Source organism: Notamacropus eugenii, chromosome 4, assembly GCF_028372415.1.
Source record: "Notamacropus eugenii isolate mMacEug1 chromosome 4, mMacEug1.pri_v2, whole genome shotgun sequence".
Classification (NCBI taxonomy): Eukaryota; Metazoa; Chordata; class Mammalia; order Diprotodontia; family Macropodidae; genus Notamacropus; species Notamacropus eugenii.
Genome location: NC_092875.1, coordinates 471119712 through 471137970, shown reverse-complemented (window position 1 = coordinate 471137970; position 18259 = coordinate 471119712). Strand labels below are relative to the sequence as shown.

The window sequence follows — 18259 nt, the reverse complement described above, 5'->3', positions numbered from 1 at the left end:
GTGCAACTGGTCCTCAGAGTACACTCTGAGACATTCTCTCTTATGCAGTGGGTGGGAGGTAGGGCAGAGAAGGCAAGATTATTTCATTAGCATCCTTAGAATATGGAAAGCCTTTCTTGGAGCTCTAGGGAGGGAGTGGCAGAGGGAGAAAACCCTTAAAACTCTAAGTGGACTTATTCTATCCATGCCCTTTTGATGTGGGAAGCATCAAGGAAGGGGCAGAGTTGTTCTAAGAATAATCATACATGCCCTGCTCCTTTCCTTCTTTAAAAGTAGGAAATGGGTTTTGACCACATTGAGAGAAAGCTGGCAAGTCTTCACCTTAAAAGGAGATTTTTCAGATAACCAATCACTTGTTCAGATAAATACCTATTTTTATCACTTGGGCACTAAAACAAAAAGAAAATAAACAACCCCCCAAAACTGAACACAGTTATTTTTATATCTGTATAAGCTGCTATGTTCCTTTGTTTTGCATGGGGGTGGCAGAAGTTAATGAGGGGGAAATGGCTTACAAAATCTGTATGTCCATAAGTTATGGTAAGAAATGCACATACCAAATTCCTTGAAGGGCAGACACTATTTAATTTTTTTAACCTTCATATCCCTAGTAGCCAACATGGTACCTGGCATAATAGAAAGCACTGACAAAATGCTTGTTGATTGTGTTACAACTGAATGACTGATAATGGAATTATGATATTAATTTCATTCCCAAGACAGGAGGGAGGGAAGGTTAAATGGTTCCAAGCTTCCAGGCAGGACTCAGGAACGAGCTTCCTGAATGTCCTTCTGTCAAATGTTGAAGGAGGCCAGTACAAGAATTTCTCATGGCTTCAGGAATTGGGGCCAGTCAAGAGAAGGCAAAAGGATGGGGCACTATGGGATAAGGGCCTTGGCTGGGATTTAAGAAACCTGTCTTTTCCTTTTTCTAGGTCTCAATTTCCTCATCTATAAAATGAGAGGGTTAAAAATATGATGTCCAATGAATCAAAAAGATTTATCAAGCACCTACTATGTGCCAGGTACTGTGCTAAGTGCTAGGGACACACAAAGAGACAAAAGATGGTCCCTGCCCTGAAGGGACTTCCCAGCCCCCGTCCTGATGTGCTGCGGTCACAGCTTGGCAGAGACTCGCTGTGCCTTTGAAAGCGTAAGTGTAGTCTACTTTATGCCACAGATGTATTGCTATAAAATTATCTGTAAACTGGATTTTTGGAAATTGTATACACCTTTGGGTGCACGTCTAACTTCAGGGGTTGTTTCTTGTTGAATCTTTTCATCCCCTCTCTTCTCTCCTACTCCCATTTAAGCAGTTTGTAAATCTGCATTTTCATAGCTTGGCTTTGCTTAGACGAAGGCACATCAAAGTCACTTTTCAAAGGCTAAAAATGACTGGTTCTATACCTATCCTCACTGAATCAGGAGCTGATCACCTGCATTCTATTTTCATCTGGCAGTGGGTAACCTGCTTAATCTCTCTCTCTCTCTGCACTCTCAAAACTTTAGCTCATGAGCCCCCACCAGTATCTTTTCTCTGGTCAGCCAGAGGAAAAATTATCTCAAGTCAAAAGCATTTATCAAAATGGTATAATAGGAAGCAAGTAGCAACAAAATATCTCTCCACTAAGCCTGAAGCATACTCTTCTACAGACATATTGTGATAATGAGGAGAGTGAGTGCTCATGGAGTTCAGAAATGGAGAGGCACACCCAAAGGGAACTCAAGTGACCAAGGTAGATTCCCCAGTGCCTCCAAGGAGGGAAGGAAGGAAACAAGGATTTATTTATTAAGTACCTACTAAGTGCCAGGCACTGTGCTAAGCCCGTTACAAAGATCTCATTTGGTCCTCATAATAATCCTGGAAAGTTGTCACCATTATTATCCCCATCACTGAGGCAGGCAGCAATTAAGTGCCTTGCCCAGGGTCCCACAGTCAGTGTTTAAAGCCATACTGGAACCTGGTTCTTCCTGACTCTAGAGCCAGTGCTCCGTCATCTGGGCCACCTCGCTGCCTCTCCGTCTGTTGTTATGGTGTCTTCATGATTCTCTTGGCAGAAGACGGAGGCTTTTCTGGGCCAGTTCCTGGGTAGGGCACAGAGCTCCAATGCCTGACTGTGATTGCTAGCTTCAAGCTCAGCTGAAATACTGGCCAAAAGGGCTGCTATATTTTTTAAAAGAACCAGAAACCATACCTTATGACCAACAGATGGTTGGCTACAATCTCTACTGTTTGAAATCTTAGCCCAGGGTACTACTATACTCTTTTGATAAGAACTGGAACCCACACTCTAGGACCAGCAGGGGTCTCAGTTGAATCCTCCCATTTCCTGAGCAAGATTCCAGCTGTAAGCAACAGTCTTGACTCCTGCCCAATTGACTTGGCTCATCTCTGTGGCTGAACACTCTGCTCCACTGCATGCTGCTACATGTGTCTGCTACAAGATACCATTTGTGATGTAAGGAGGAGAGAGAAATCCCTGCTCTTCCCACCTTGCAGCACTTTGCCAGTGTTCTCTACCCCTCAGGTCTGCAGCTCCCCTGGACACTACCACGTCCTTCCTTCTGCTGCAAGATAGCACTGCACACAGAGGTGAGGAGATCAATACCTTCCCTTTCTCCTTGCCCCTCCCATCCCCGTCCCAGGAGGTACAAAGGAAAAGGTAAAGAGCGAACTCAGGAATTACATTTTTGCTCCATACCTAACTCTTTTCTCAACTATATCAGAAGTTTGGTTATGAGTCAAGCTGGTTCTTCTACTTTTAAAACTCTCAGTCCCTCCCATTCACCCAAGTCAATCCTAGACTACCTTCCTGACCCCTTTATATGCAAATGAGTCACTCAAAGCCTGCTGGGAGAGTCCACCTTTGGTGTTCTTTCTTGAGTTTTACATTCTGTTGTTTCTTCAAGTTAAGTGAGGGGAGTCAAATGATCAAGAGTGCCCTGATCAATGCTTTGTCTGATTTTATACATTGTGCATGCGCATGTGCACGGATGCCCCCATACACATATACATACGTATACACATGTATATGTACATGTGTGTATACACATTCAACATGTATGTGCTTTTTCATGTGCCTGGAATGTACTTCCTCTCTACCTCTGCCTTGTAGCCTTCCTCACTTACTTTACCATGCAGCTCGCACACTATCTTCTGCATGAAGCCTTTCCTGATTCTGTCAACTGCTAATACCTTCTCCTCTTTAATTTGTCTGTAATTATTTGGATTTATTCACTTTCTATTTCTAATGTACAGATATAGATGTAGAAGTAGTTATAGACACAGATTTGCCTCCCCTTTCAAGGAGGCATTATTTTATCTTTTGATACTTGTACCCCTAGCACCTGGTATAACATATAACATGTAACATATACCTGGTATAACCTGGTATAGCTTAATAAAAATTGGTTGATTGATTTGTTAATTAACTGATACTCTGTCCTAGGCAGTAGGGGCATCTAGGTGGCACGGTGATACAGTGCCAGGCCTGGAGTCAGGAAGACCTAAGTTCAAATCAGGCCTTGGCTACGTACTAGCTGTGTGACTCTGGGCAAGTCACTTCACTCTGTTTGCCTCAGTTTCCTCATCTGTAAAATGATCTGGAAAAGGAAATGGCAAACCACTCCAGCATCTTTGCCAAGAAAATCCCAAATGGGGTCATGAAGAATCAGACACTAAAACAAGTTAACAACAGACAAGGACAAAAAGGAAAAAAAAAACAGTCTCTGCTTTCACTGGTTCTACTGAGGCAGTGGGTGGTACAGTAGACCTGGAGTCAGGAAGACTCGAGTTCAAATCTAACTTCAGGTACTATCCATGTGACCCTGGGCATGTCTCTGAACCTCTCCCAGCCTCAGTTTCCTCAAATATAAAATCGTGATCACAATAGCATTTTGCCTAGCTCCCAGGATTTGGGGGTGGATAAAATGAGACACTTTACAAACCTGAAAGCCTTATATAAAAGGTAGCCATTAACTAGCACTGAAGGCCAAAAAGGTATAAATAGGTAAGTAAGTACAAGATAATATGAGGGAAGAGAGAGCACTAAAAACCTGGGAGATCAAAAAACTTCCCATAGGAAGTGGTCCTTGAGCTGAGCCTTAAAGGAAGTTAAGGATTCTAAGAAGTAGAGGAGATGAGGCAGAAATACATGTGAGTGTCTTATATACTTATAACTTACGAATATGTCGACACAAATAGAGTAAAACGCTGAGGGGCTGCTCTGAAACCTTACTGTTGTTCAATCATTTCAGTTACGTCTGACTCTTCACGACCCCATTTAGGTTTTCTTGGCAAAGATACTGGGTGGTTTGCCATGTCCTTCTCCAGCTCATTTTACAGATGAGGAAACTGAGGCAAACGTGGTTAAGTGACTTGTCCAGGGTCACAAGGATAGTAATGTCTGAGGCTGGATTTGAACTTCCTGATTTCAAGCCCAGGGCTCTATCTACTGTCCCTCTCGCTGCCCTTTGGGTCAAATGCCTCCAGATGAATGAAAGCTCCTTGAGGGTAGTTCACCTCATTTCCCTTTTATGTCTATCACTTAGCACAGTGCCTAGGACAAAGTAGTTTCTTAACAAATATTTATTAATTCAATTTAGCATTGAAATTATGTCTCTTGAAACTGAACAAACACATACGATAACTTGGCACAGCATTAGTAGCCTGGTCCTCCAACACTAATGCCATAAACGGATCTGATGGATATTGATTGTGTACACATGCATCGGCCACAGAGGCAGAGGTTGTTTTAAATGTATAGATTAACTTATGCATGTGTGAAAAGAAGAAAGAAATTGCATCACCAAAACCAACTGAGTTTCTAAAAAAGTCAGTCAAACCTCACACTGAGCACTAGTTAGACATCGACAAAGGAGGAAGTGAAAGAGGGAGAAAGAATGAAAGAAAAAGTGAGAAGAGAAAAAATATATAAGAAAGACAGACCAGCACAGTCTCTAAGAGGGTGACCTGTGTGTAGAACAACTGTTAGGGTCAAAGTGTTCCAGGCTTGCAAAAATTTGTGGAAGGTGGTGAAAATGAGGGCGAGATAGTAATGTTCATTTTTTGCGAGGGAAGTGTGAATTTACCTACAAGTCCGACAGATTTGTATAATATAATAAAATATAAAATAATAAAACATAATACATGGCAATATAACATAACACATCATACTATACCATAACATCACAATATAATATACAAAATATGTACATAGATGGTCAATTATAATACAATTTTAACTCATACTAGCTGTTTGACCCTTGGCAAATTATTTAACTTTTCTTTGCCTCAGTTTCCTAATTGTAAAGTGAGGATAGAAATAGCACCTACTTCACAGAGCTTTTGTGAGGATCAAATCAGATAGTATTTGTTTTATTTTTAGTATATGTTTTTCATTTTATTTTTAAGTTTTTATTTATTTGATTTTTAATTTATGGAATAAAAAAAGCTTTTCCATAACAGTATAATAAAAAGAGGTGATTGTACCTGAAACTGCAAATCTGTTACGTACAACTTGATGTTCTTTTTTTACCATATAATAATACAGTTATCATGTAAATTTCTTTTTTCCCTGTCCCCCCAGAGATGGCTCCCATTAGACACAAATATGCGTGTGTGCGTGCGCGTGCGTGTGTGTGTGTGAAATCATTCTATACATACTTCTATTTATCAGTTCTTTCTATGCATGCAGATAGCGTTTTCTTTCATATGTCCTTTGTAGTTAATTTGGGCATTTATAATAGTCAAGATAACATTCCCTCAAAGTTGTTCTTGGAACAATACTGCTGTTACTGTGTACAATGTTTTCTGCGATCTGCTCATTTTGCTCTTCATTATTTTTAAAGGTACTTGGCATAGTGCCTGGGACACCCCTTCTCCCTACTTCTATAAGCCCAAGTAGCTAATTTAGTAAACTGTTGGCAAGACGAATCATTGAGTTAAATTCCTGCTGATAGTAAACCAGTCTCTCTCAGATATTAACTAAGGCAGAGTACGTATATATATGTATATGTGTATATATACACATATGTGTATATATGTATATGTGTATATATTTGTGTATATATGTATATGTGTGCATATACGTATATACATATGCATGTGTATATGCATGTGTGTATGTATGCATATATGCACATATATACATATATGCATGTATATATACATATATATGTCTAGGTATAATCATAGTGGTCGCTCTACGACAATTTTACCTTCACTCTTTCTTTTCCAAGGAAAAATGCTGTAGCATGCAGGACGTCTGCAGCGTGGGTGGAGTTGTGGTATGAGTTCGAAGAATGGTAGTTGGCTTCAATCACCTGCAGCCAGGCCCGGAGAGTGGCTTCTGAACAGTTCAAAAACTCACAGACCCCAAAGCGGGCAAAGACTTTTAACCCCAGGTAAACCAATGGTCTGGAGAAATTAGACGAAAAAAAAATTCTGACTCATTTCATTCCCTTGCCAAGTTCTTATTCTCTTTTACTGATAAGGAAGGGACAATGCCATTTTTCTGTTGCCCTAACAGCTCCTTCCACCCCCACCCCAACCCACCATCCAGTTTCATACGGCCAGAAGGTAAAAATCATCTTTGGAAAATACGAAGAACTTTCTTGGCAGTCTCTCCTTTAAATCCAGTACTGATTCCTAAATAGATGCATTATGGCAGTCAACCCAAAACATTACTGGGTTATCTCCAGTTCATCAGAAGCTTTAATAACCATGACAAATCGCAAGTCTTTGGATTTCTCTCCTTGTTCCCTCCTTGATCTGTACATCAAAAGTGCTTCCAAACAGAGAGAGCGATAGATCTGAAATCGCATATGATTTAGAATCACTAGGATTCCAAAATTATTTTTCAGCGGCTTTAACAAAAGGTCTGTGAGCCCCAGCCCAACACCTTTGGAAAGGAATATTCCTTTTTCACAGGATTCTTGGGCTAGAAAATGATCTTGAGTGGTCATCTCCCTCTTCTCTTGGCCTTCAAGTGGGACCACATGTAAGCCATACCACTCAAATCTAAAGCTATTTTCTTGTTCCTTGAGCCCATAAATTCAGTTAAGTCATTTGTTGCTTTAACAAATTTGGAGTTTAGCTCAGTCTTGATATTTATACCTGTCTAGTACATTCCTGATGTACTGGCAGTAATAAATTATCCCAGGAGATCTTGGAATGAAACTTAGCCACATTACTTCATTCTTGAGTTCCAATCAACCATATCCCATGCTTGGTCCCCTAGGGTTATTTCTCCACAAAGGGTCATGCTCAGTGACAGAGCCTATGTGCTCATTTTATGCCTCCTCTCATTCTCTGCTGAAAAGGCAAAGGCACTGAAGCCTGACTTTGACTTTTGAACTCCCAAATTTAAAACTAGGGGAACCTGCACCTCCAACCCCTGACCCTACATGTGCCCAGAGGAGCCCAGTACCTTTTATGTGTGACAGCTTCTAATTCAAAGATGTTGAAGTCCCAGCTTTCTTCATTATCAAGTAATTGTGCAATACAGGGTGGAACATCATTGATCGTGATAGGCAGTGAAAGATGACTGTGACTGTGGTGCATGTCTGTAGGAACAATTTAATTGAATTCAGCAAACACTATTTAACATCTACTGCTGATCAGGGTTAACACTATACTGGGAACTGAGAGTACAAAGACGAAAATACAGCAATCCTTTCAGCCTCAAGTAGCTTATATATGACTGGGGAGGGAGGGAGAGGTGAATGGAAGGACGGGAGGGAAAACAACATGTACACAGAGGAGTAAATGCAAGATATATACAAAGAAATTTTGGGAAGTGGAGAGAAGATTGAGTATGAGTATCCAAGGCAATCGACAGAGGCCTCTTGTAGGAAGTAGCACTTGAGACAAGCCTCGGAAGGAGCTAATGTGTTGTTCTGTTGTTTCAGTCAGGTCTGACTCTTTGTGACCCATTTGGGTTTTCTTGGCAAAGACACTGGAGTGCTTTGCCATTTTCTTCTCATTTTTCTTCTCTCTCTCTTCTCATTCTATGGATGAGGAAACTGAGGCAAACAGGATTTGGTGACTTGTCCAGGGTCACACAGCCAAGTGTCTCAGGCCCAGTTTTTACTCAGGTTCTCTAACTCAGGGCCCAGGACCTAGTTGCCCAGGTCTCCAGGCATGGTTGATAGCAAAGGCAAAGAAGGAGATAGAATAACACATATGGGGAAAAAGTGTGTAGGTCAGTTTGACTGGAAATATATTGTATGATGAAGGGTAGAAATGTGAAATTAGTCTAGAAGGATAGTTGGAGCCAGACTGTGAAAGATGGAAAATGCCCCAAAGAGGTTTTGTATTTTGTTTCAGAGGTAACTTCTAATGAAGTTTTTTTGAGCAGGGGAATGATACATTCACACTGATGATTTAGGAAAAGCACTTGGGCACCTATGGAGGATGTATTAGAAAGAGGAGAGACCAGAGCCAGGGAGACATAATCAAGACTTCCGGCATAGCCTAGGTGAAGGGGATGAGAACTTGGATGAGAACCATAGGCTTAAGAGTGGAGATAGAAGGGGGAGGACAGAAAAGGAATGTTAATTATGGCCTTGGAAGCTGAGAGGGTCATAGAGTATTTACTCCTATTTTTATTATCTCTAATTTTTAAAAAAGCCTCTTCAGGATCCCCAAAGTACAAAATTTTAATTTCAGGAACTCCTTTTCTATATTATTAAGCTGTGATATTTAAAGCATCGAGGTCAGCCTAGCTGACTTATTAAATCCATATAACAAAGAGAAATCTGTCCTTTCTGAATTTGTAATTTTGACATTTTTCAGATCAATGATCTTAATTAGAAGACCCAGTTACAAACCAAGGACCCAGAGGCAGTTCTAACACATACTCAGCTGGGATGAAGTAAAAAGTCATTTTAATTTATTCATTTTAAAAAGTAAAGCCCTGACTAAATGACCTATAGTAAACTACAAATGGAACAAAGCCTCTTCTTCTCCAATTAGATAAAAGGTGGAAATCCTGGACTTTTTAATACAAGATGAAATGTTACTGGGACTCCCCAAAATACCAAATATATGCAGAATTTTTAATATTATTGATGGCACATGTATGTTCCCTGACTTCACCAGTAGAAAAGGATCAGTTCATCCTTCTCTATTAAAAAATCAATACAAATAATACGTCATATATGGTGGGTTAGCACATGACCTGAAGGAAGCTGGAAATATCAAGTGAAATGAGGCACAAGTTAGATGAAAACTTACTCTTAGAAAACACGTACTCATTCCCTGACAACCTTCTCAAGCCATCCTGGAATAAAGAAAGATGCTGTTAACAGCAAGGATTGACTGAGCAAGTATTCTTGTTACACAACCCTCTTCTTTTAGGCCATCTCTCCTCCCTGGACACTCCATCCCAGAGCACCAGAAAGGATGCTTTTTGGTACCTGAGAATACCAAGGGAGAGGCCAGGACTGGATCCGAGCAGTAGCCACAGGATGGTCAAAGGCAACTGCCCTTGATCTTTGAAATGAACTGAAAATAAGTAGAATCAAGACGACCATGCAATCAAAATGGCACCCTGATTTTATCAGTGAAAGTATTTTCTCGACTGACACAGAATGACTTTTGTTCATATTTCTCCATAAACCCTCCAAAGTTCCTCTAGCTACGACTCTGGATCCCCCCACCCCAATTCTGGCAGATTCCAGTATGTACTTGAGCTGCCCCTCTGTTGGTTTCTTTCAGATTCTCACTACAATACTTTGTAAATCTTAAATCATACCTTAAATAAGATTGTTATTCTTTATTCATTTTTTAGGCCATTGAGTTTAAATGTCTCGCCCAAGGTCAAGGCTAGTAAGTATCTGAGGCCAGATTTGAACTCAGGTCCTCCTGACTCCAGAGCCAGTGGTCCATCCACTGTGTCACCTCGCTGCCCCGTTCGTTTTCTTATTCCTAACCAACCCACATCTTTAACCAGCCATACACGTCCTCAGTGATGTCATGGTCTTCTCCTTATACCCCAGTCATTATTGCTACCATGCTGCTACAGAACCACAATAATAGAAATAAGGTTATCAGTAATGATAACCATTCCTATAGAATGGGAAAGGGGAAGAAATAAGCATTTATACAGCACCTGCTGTGTGCCAATCACCGGGCAAAGCTTTTCTTATTTTTTCCTTTAACCTTCACAACAACCCTGAGAGACAGAAGGTATTATTATCCTCATCTTACAGTTGAGGAAACTGAGGAAGAAAGAGGTTAAATGACTTTTCCAGGGTCACCTTGCTGACAAGAGTCTGAGGACAGATTTGAACTTAGGTCTTCCTGACTCCAGATCCAGTACTCTTGTGTATCATGGCATTAGCTGCCTACAATAATGCGAACAATTCTTGAGATATTTACAGTGCTGGAAAGTCTACAAAATGCATGAGTTAATTTTTGACAAAATTTGCCTTAGTAAAATTTGTGTTTTTCTCCAAAAATATAATTTTCCACTATTACTCACAGTCATCAGTCCTCCAACTAGATCACTAGTGTGGGGATCTTCATCTTTAGTGCCCAGCTGAGGAGAGTAGAGTTCTGTGGTTCGTAAAATTTCCAAAACTCTGTCCAAGGCTTCTGCCACAGTTACTGGGCTATTCTCCTGGGCAGCATTGATTATATTAATGACCTGGATAGAGGGGGAAAGAGGTAAAAGGAGGGAGAAAGAGAGGGAGGGAGGGAGGGAGGGAGGGGGAGAGAGAGAGAGAGAGAGAGAGAGAGAGAGAGAGAGAGAGAGAGAGAGAGAGAGAGAGAGAGAGAGAGAGAGAGAGAGAGAGAGAGATTGATTGATTACAACATTCAGATCATGGCAAAAGTGTGTATTTCCCTGAAATTATTGCATGTTGGTTACCAGGCTTAAACAAAATCACCTTTCAGCCTCAATTCATTCCTTAATGATTAACGTATCACTACTTGATTACATCCTTAACCATCCTGGTGATTCTGAACCCCTGGCTGTTATTGTATAAACCCTATTCTAAGTCTACTCCCTTATACCCATCCTCCTCAGCCTTAGTCCCCCTCCTCAATGTACCACTCCAGAGCTACCCATTCACGCCACTGCAGTGCCTCCAAAGCCAGCTCCATGGTTAACAAACTTGTTTTCATCTTAAACCTTTTTCTTTTTCCACTCCTTCCATCTTCTGTCACTCACTGAGATCTGGCTCCATCCTGATGGTCTATGGCCACCCTTTTCGGTACCAGTTGCATTTCCAGTCATACCCTTAAACTCACTGGTCATAGTAAAGGAGTCATTACTCCTTGCTCCCCATTGTTACTTCCAGACTCCCTCTACCATCAGCACTTGGTACTTTTTATTCCTTTGAAGTTCATTCAGTCCATATTTATGGACCAATCAAGATTCTGGTAGCTATCTACTGACTCCTAAGAGACTCTCCTTCAATGAACTCAGTGTCTGGGTCAATGAACTTTCCCTCCACTCCAAGTTCTGCTCTCATACTATGGGGTCTCCAATATACTAAATAATGCTCCTTCAAATGTTCTTAACTTCCCAGTTCCTTAATCTACTAATTTCCCATGCCCAGTTTTTCACTCCTCCTTAGCTGTACAATAGAGGTAGTCATAACCTTGATCTCCTATCATTCCATTTCCATATTCATGAACTCTGAGGTTCTTACTCTAAGCTATTAGGATTCCATCTTTTCCTTTGCTTTACAACCTTTAATCCTGTTCTTTGTCCTCCTCACATCTCCATTATTTCCCAGACCATCACTCTTTCCCTGGCTGCGCTCTCTTCTCCATCTAGACTCCATGGTGAGCCAGTTCACCTCTATGTTTGCCCCTTTATGCTATTGTCATTGTTACGCCTTGTCATCCTTAGACCTTGGATGATGGCTGCTGTCTGATGCTTTCTGTTGTATTCACGCGCTACTGATCAGAGCTGGAGAAAAGCACAGAACTGTGACGACTGGGTCCTCTACAAATTTATGTTGCATGATTCTAACTAGGCCCTCATTGCAGCAAAGAAATCATTTTATATCTTCCTAACTGATTTACTATACCACTGACCATAGTGGTTATTCCAAACATTTTCCTTCTTCCTCAAACTTCCCACGCCATCCTCTCAGCTAAGAACTCTCATACTTCACTGAAAAAGATGAGGACATGCTCCAAGAACTCCTACTTCTCCCCTTCTCACCTCCAATCAATCAGATGTCCTTCCTCCCCTCCTCCTCTTCTACCCTTGTCCCACACAAAGAAGTAGCCTTTCTCCTTGCCAAGGCAAACTCCTTCACACTCACCTTTGATGCCAATGCATCCAGTCTTCTTCAACAGATTGTCCCCTCTATCATCCTCACTCACTAATCTTTAATCTCTGTTTACTGGCTGCCCCCCTGCTGTGTACAAACAGGATCATGTATCTGCCATTCTTTAAAAAAAGGAAAACCCTCACTTGATCCATCCATCCCTATTAACTATAATGCTAAATCTCTCCTCTCTTTTCTGAATAAACTCCTTGAGAAAGTCATCAACAGTTGATGCCTCTACTTCCTTTCCTCTAAATTGCTTCTTAACTCTCAAGTCTGGCTTCTGATATTATGAAACTCAAACTTCTCTCTCCAGTTACCAAGAATGTATTCGTTGCCAAATCTAAGAGCCTTTTCTCAATCCTCTCCTTCTTGACTTTTTTGCAGCCTCTGACACAATCACTCCCTTCTTCATTGACACTCTTTTCTCTTCATGTATTTTATGACGCTACTGTCTCTTGATTCTCCTCTCACCTGTCTGTCCTCTCACTCCTTCTCAATCTCCTTGGCTGGATCTTCATCCAAGTCATGCCCACTAACCATAGGTCTTCCTCAAGGCGGTATCCTTGGTCCTATTCTCTTCTCCTTCTATACTATCTTACTTAATTTTTTTTTAATTTATGGAATAAAACAAGCATTTCTAGAACATTGTATAATAAAAAATATTGCACATGAAACTGCAAATCTATTATATACAACTTGTTATTCCTTTTAAATATATAATAAAGTTATCATGTAGATTTCTTTTTTTCTCTTCCCTAGAGGGAGGTGGCTACCATTAGACACAAATATACATGCAAAATTATTCTATACATACTTCTATTTCTTGGTTCTTTCTCTGGATGCAGATAGTGTCTTTCTTCATATGTCCTTTATGGTTAATTTGAGTATTTATAATAGTCACTCAAAGCTATTCTTAAAACAATGTTGCTGTTAATGTATACAATATTCTCCTGGTTCTGCTCATTTCACGCTTCATTATTTCATGAAAGTCTTTCCATGTTGTTCTAAGATCACTGAGATTTTTATAGACACTATCTTACTTTTTAATAAATTATTTAAAAATTTTCCTGTTACATGTAAAGACAATTTTTAATATTAATTTTAAAAAAAATTTTGAGTTCCAAATTTTCTCTTTCCCTCCCTCACCACCCCACTCCCTGAGATGGTAAGCAATTTGATTTAGATTATATATGATCAATCATGCAAAACATATTACCATATTATATACTATCTTACTTAATGAGCTTATCAGTTCCCATATTTAAATGATCATTGCTATACTGATGATCCCCAGATCTATTTATTCTTCCCTGTCTTTTCTCCTGACCTTCAGCATCGCCATCTACTAAATGGATATCTCAAACTGATGTTCCACATGCATCTTAAACTCAACATGTCCAAAACTGAACTCATCATCCCCACCTCCCAACTCTTCCCTCTTGTGGACTTGTGCATCACGGGGTCAAGGACATCACCATGCTCCCAGCCACCCAGACTTGTCCCCTAGCTATCATCCTTGATGCCTTGCTTATGCTCACCCCATATATCTCTTGCCCAGTTCTATGATTCCTACCTTCACAGCATCTCTCATGTACACACTCCTCTCTCCTCTGACACAGCCACCTGCCTAGCATACAGACCCTCATCATTTCTACCCCCGCCCCACCAGGACTACTGCAGATGCCTCTCTTTGCATCCCTTCCTACTTCAGACCATGTTTTATGCAGCTGCTAAAGTGATCTTCCAAGAATCTTTTCTGACCACATCATTCCTCTCCACAAACCCCAACTGCTCTCTATTACCTCCAGAATCAACTAAAAAATTCTCTATTTAGCTTTTAAAGCCCATGTACAACACAGCCTTTTTCTACTTCCCCAGTTTTCTTATATTTTGTTCCCCAATGAGTACTCTATAATCCAGTGACATTGGAGTCCATGCTGTTCCTTATATAGTTAGTTCTCATTTAATGTTCTGCAGACATCTCCCCCTTTACCTCTGGGCTCTGTGTGACTCTGCCTCCTTCAAGATTCTGTGGTCCATGACCCATGGCCCTCCAGTCCAGTGGCTTCAGTGCCTGGGCCATGCTCCCACCCCTACCTCTCCCACAGAGTGGAGGACCTCTAGTATGGGATGCACCTGCACTGTTGCTCCTGCCACCTCAGGTTATATATATATGCATATATATATGTCTATCTATCTATCTATCTGTCTATCTATCTATCTACATATACACATATACTCTCATACACATATATACATTTCAATAATATATGTACATATGCAAACACATGTCTATGCTTATATGTATATATGTGCATACATGCACATATAAACATATATACACACAGAGAGACAAGCTAGATGATTGCTTCTGCTTAAAGACCAGGAATAGCCATAGCTTTTTACCTTTGTGATTGGAGCTTCAATGGTCATGGAGTGAATCCTTGCCATAGATGGATAACGACGATTCTGCAGACTTGGTGCTGTCAAGACAAGACGTGTCCTTTAGAACAATGCACTCATAAGGACAGAACTAAATTCTGGGGACAGAGGCCATCTGAAAGCTTCAGGCAGGAATTGTCCCTGATGACGCCCCTCTGAGAACAGTTCAAAGCCCCCCTCTGCCTTCTGTGGAACCACCAGACTACTCTTAAAAAAAGAACTGAATTCACTCATCGCTTATTCCTGAATGGTCAGATACCCTGCCCCATCTGCACAAGCCCAGCCAGAGAAGACTAGATTTATGCAGAATGGATGATATTCATAGAAGGACATCTGGACACAATAGAACCACCAACGGAACCACTTTTCAAACAAGACAGGATGATAAAAACCCCCCTCCTGGAAGCCTACTGTGCCGCTGCCAAAGTTCCAGTTTGCACATGCCATAAACTTATCAGATTTCAGCCTAAGGAGTGTTCCTAACAAGGGGATCTCTTCCTTTGTGTCAGTGCAAAGTTGCTGCTATGCAATAAGGAAGGCCAGACCAAGATGGAGCACTCGACTAGCCATTAGGAGACCCAAGTCTATGCTCAGTTTTCTTAATATTGTACTTTATATGTGAACTTGAGTTAGTTAATATTTCTAAACATCTCAACTTGGATCAATCAACAGCTTTATTAAGTGTCTGCTTGGGGCCAGATACTGGGGATATATTGACAAAAATGAGACAGCCCCTGCCCTCAAGGAGCTTGCCCTTCAAACTCAGGGGGTCTAAAACCAAACTCATCATGGTCTCCCTGGAACCACCTCCTACTTCTATTTCCTTCCTTCCTTCCTTCCTTCCTTCCTTCCTTCCTTCCTTCCTTCCTTCCTTCCTTCCTTCCTTCCTTCCTTCTTCCCTTCCTTCTTTCCTTCCTTGCTTTCCTCCTCCTCCTCCTTCTCCTCTCTCTCTCTAATACTTCTATCATACAGCTACAAGATAACTTGAGCTAAGCCTAATACTAAAGTCTCCTGACTAATTAGATTTGCCCTCAGAACCATTAGATTTGGCAGGTGGGTGGCACAGGAGATGGAATGTTGGACTGAAGTCAGGAAGACTCATCTTTGTGAGTTCAAATCCAAATACTTACTAGCTGTGTGACCCTAGGAAAGTCACTTAACCCTGTTTACCTCAGTTTCCATATCTGTCAAGTAAACTAGAGAAGGAAATGGCAAACCCCTCCAGTCTTTGCCAAGAAAACCCTAAATGGGGTCATGAAGAGTCAGACAAAGTAAAAAACAACCAAAAACCAACAAGGAGGATCCATAGTTTTTGTAAAGTGCTTAGATTAAGCAGCAGAGGGAGAATTTGAATCTAGGCCTCTCTGGACTTCAAGACCAGCATGCTGTTCTCATCATCTGCATAAGTAGAAGAAAAACATTGTGAAACTTTATAAGTTATTTTTAAAAAACCCTCAAAACATATGTTTAGAAGTGTCTTGAAAGCCAGCTTCCCATTTCCATCGTATCATTTTAGCTCTATCTTATGCGCTGATCACTTGCTTTCCATGATGTCTTCCCTCTCTTATTTTTTGCAATTAAGAAAACAAATAAAAACATAAATTAGGAAGTTTTCTTACCATCGCTACTTCGAGATGTTATTGATTTAACATCAATAGATTCTTTCCTCCTGTTCTTGTATCTAAATGAGTGGGACTCTATGAAAACCAAATTAGAAGAGAAAAATGATTAGTTTTCAGTGTATTCACATGTGAAATTTCACATATAGTCTTCGGAATACTTACAAACTTGCCTCCTTTACTATAAAATACTGTGCCATACTGTTACAATAACTTTAAGAAAAAGTAAAATGTGTCCTTTTCAAGTAGTAACAAAGCCACAAGATATTCTCACTATTGTTATTTGTGTAAAGATACTGTTATTTCCTTATAATAGTGGAGCTAACAGTCAGAGAATATTGGGTATGACTAGGACACTATTTCTTTGAAAGTAAAATTTCCATTCTAGGAAAACGTTTGTGATTTAGAAATGCTGTTAAAATGCTTAAAGCCAGTGTATCTCCTTTCACACCTGCATGTTTGATTCTCAGTGAGGGTGTCTTCTCCACTAGTCTGCACTGCCTCTCGTCCACAATACCTCTGAATTATTCTTTTCCATGTCTTTCCATGATCCTCTGTAGGGGCATCTATCTACCCAGCATGTCAGAGGCCTTCTTTTGTTTTGATAAAAATTGTCTTCTAAGGAAGCCAGTGCAGCCTGTTAGGTGGTTCCACTTACTACCTACCTCCTCTTTTGCTTACATGTGATCTTCATTATGTCACCATGGACAGTGCATTGCTGCCTATATATACCTACCAAGTTTCTTTAGATTTCACTTTGGCTCATGTGCAATTTTAATTACTTAGATATTACAGTGTCCCATGACTTACAGTCAGATAGCATTACCAGAAGAAAAATGGTGTTAAAGTGATAGGCTTTTTTGGGAGCCAAGTGCCTGAAATCATTGAAAGCAATGTATTAATTTTCCAAATTCAATCTATCTCATCCTTTTCATTTTATTCAATTCAGAGCCTGGATTATTATCTGTAGCACCTGTCCAAATATATAGACTTTCATAAATCTATTATCTCATTGGTAGAGATACTACCTTCAACTGGGCAAATGGCCACTTACTCTTCTCACCCTGTGTGTCTCTTTTAAATGTTCTCCCATAAAGTCCCCATAAAGGATCCATTCAATGCACTGAAGGTCTTCTTGTAGGTCTTTTAACAGTTTGAGGGTTCTAAAGTAGCATTTAGATTTTGTACTTGTTACCTATCACTTTCATTAAATGCCCATTTCCTTTTTCTGCTTATATATTTCCTGGGTATCTTTTACGTTATTTCTTGACTGCAATTATCATTGGTAAAATGCTGCTTATCACACTGATACACACCATACATGCCTCTATTGACCACTGGGTCAGCAGCAGTTTTGATTCTTCAAAGGTTGCAGTATTCCATGTTCTGCAGCCTAATCACAAGTATATTGTGATTAAAATGTGGATTTGTGTTTTGGGGAGGAAATTGAGTAGCAAAAATGCTACTCAATTTCCCAAATGCAGTCGAGCCTGCTCTTTTCCTCTTTTTCATTTATGGATTCAGCTCATTGCCCATTTTAGTGTAATTTAAGATATATGTACTGAAGAACCAACTCATTTGGTTGTCTAATATATTCAAATTACATGTAGGCAGAATATATTTTTCATCCATTTCATTTGCTTTGCTTGGATTGTTAGACTCGAATAATTATGGATCTCATTAAGTAGGCTTGCTACAGTTGGCACAAAGACATTTACCAAAAGGGGCAAATGGTGAACTTCACTATCCATGTGGAATACTATCACTACGTAGCCACAGAAAGTTCAAGAGGCTAATCTTTGAGCATGACAGTTGAGACTAGTCACTATAAAGGCTGATTCTGGCTTACTTACATTGGGTTACCTGCTATGGCTCACCAATGTATAAAATTTGCTTCAGTGTTC

The 18259-nt window shown here is 40.3% G+C and overlaps 1 protein-coding gene across 4 annotated transcripts in view; it reads right to left on the bottom strand.

The window, feature by feature from the left end:
- PDE8B (phosphodiesterase 8B) overlaps positions 1–18259 on the bottom strand; it is a 331778-nt gene that overhangs the window by 24652 nt on the left and 288867 nt on the right. For all 4 annotated transcript variants that reach the window (XM_072606396.1, XM_072606392.1, XM_072606395.1 and 1 more), the window contains 6 exons: positions 16356–16433; positions 14701–14777; positions 10488–10652; positions 9239–9284; positions 7431–7566; positions 6220–6418 (listed from right to left, as the gene is read on the bottom strand). In XM_072606396.1, coding sequence (XP_072462497.1) covers positions 6220–6418; positions 7431–7566; positions 9239–9284; positions 10488–10652; positions 14701–14777; positions 16356–16433 — 701 coding nt within the window. The remainder of the gene's footprint in view (positions 1–6219; positions 6419–7430; positions 7567–9238; positions 9285–10487; positions 10653–14700; positions 14778–16355; positions 16434–18259) is intronic.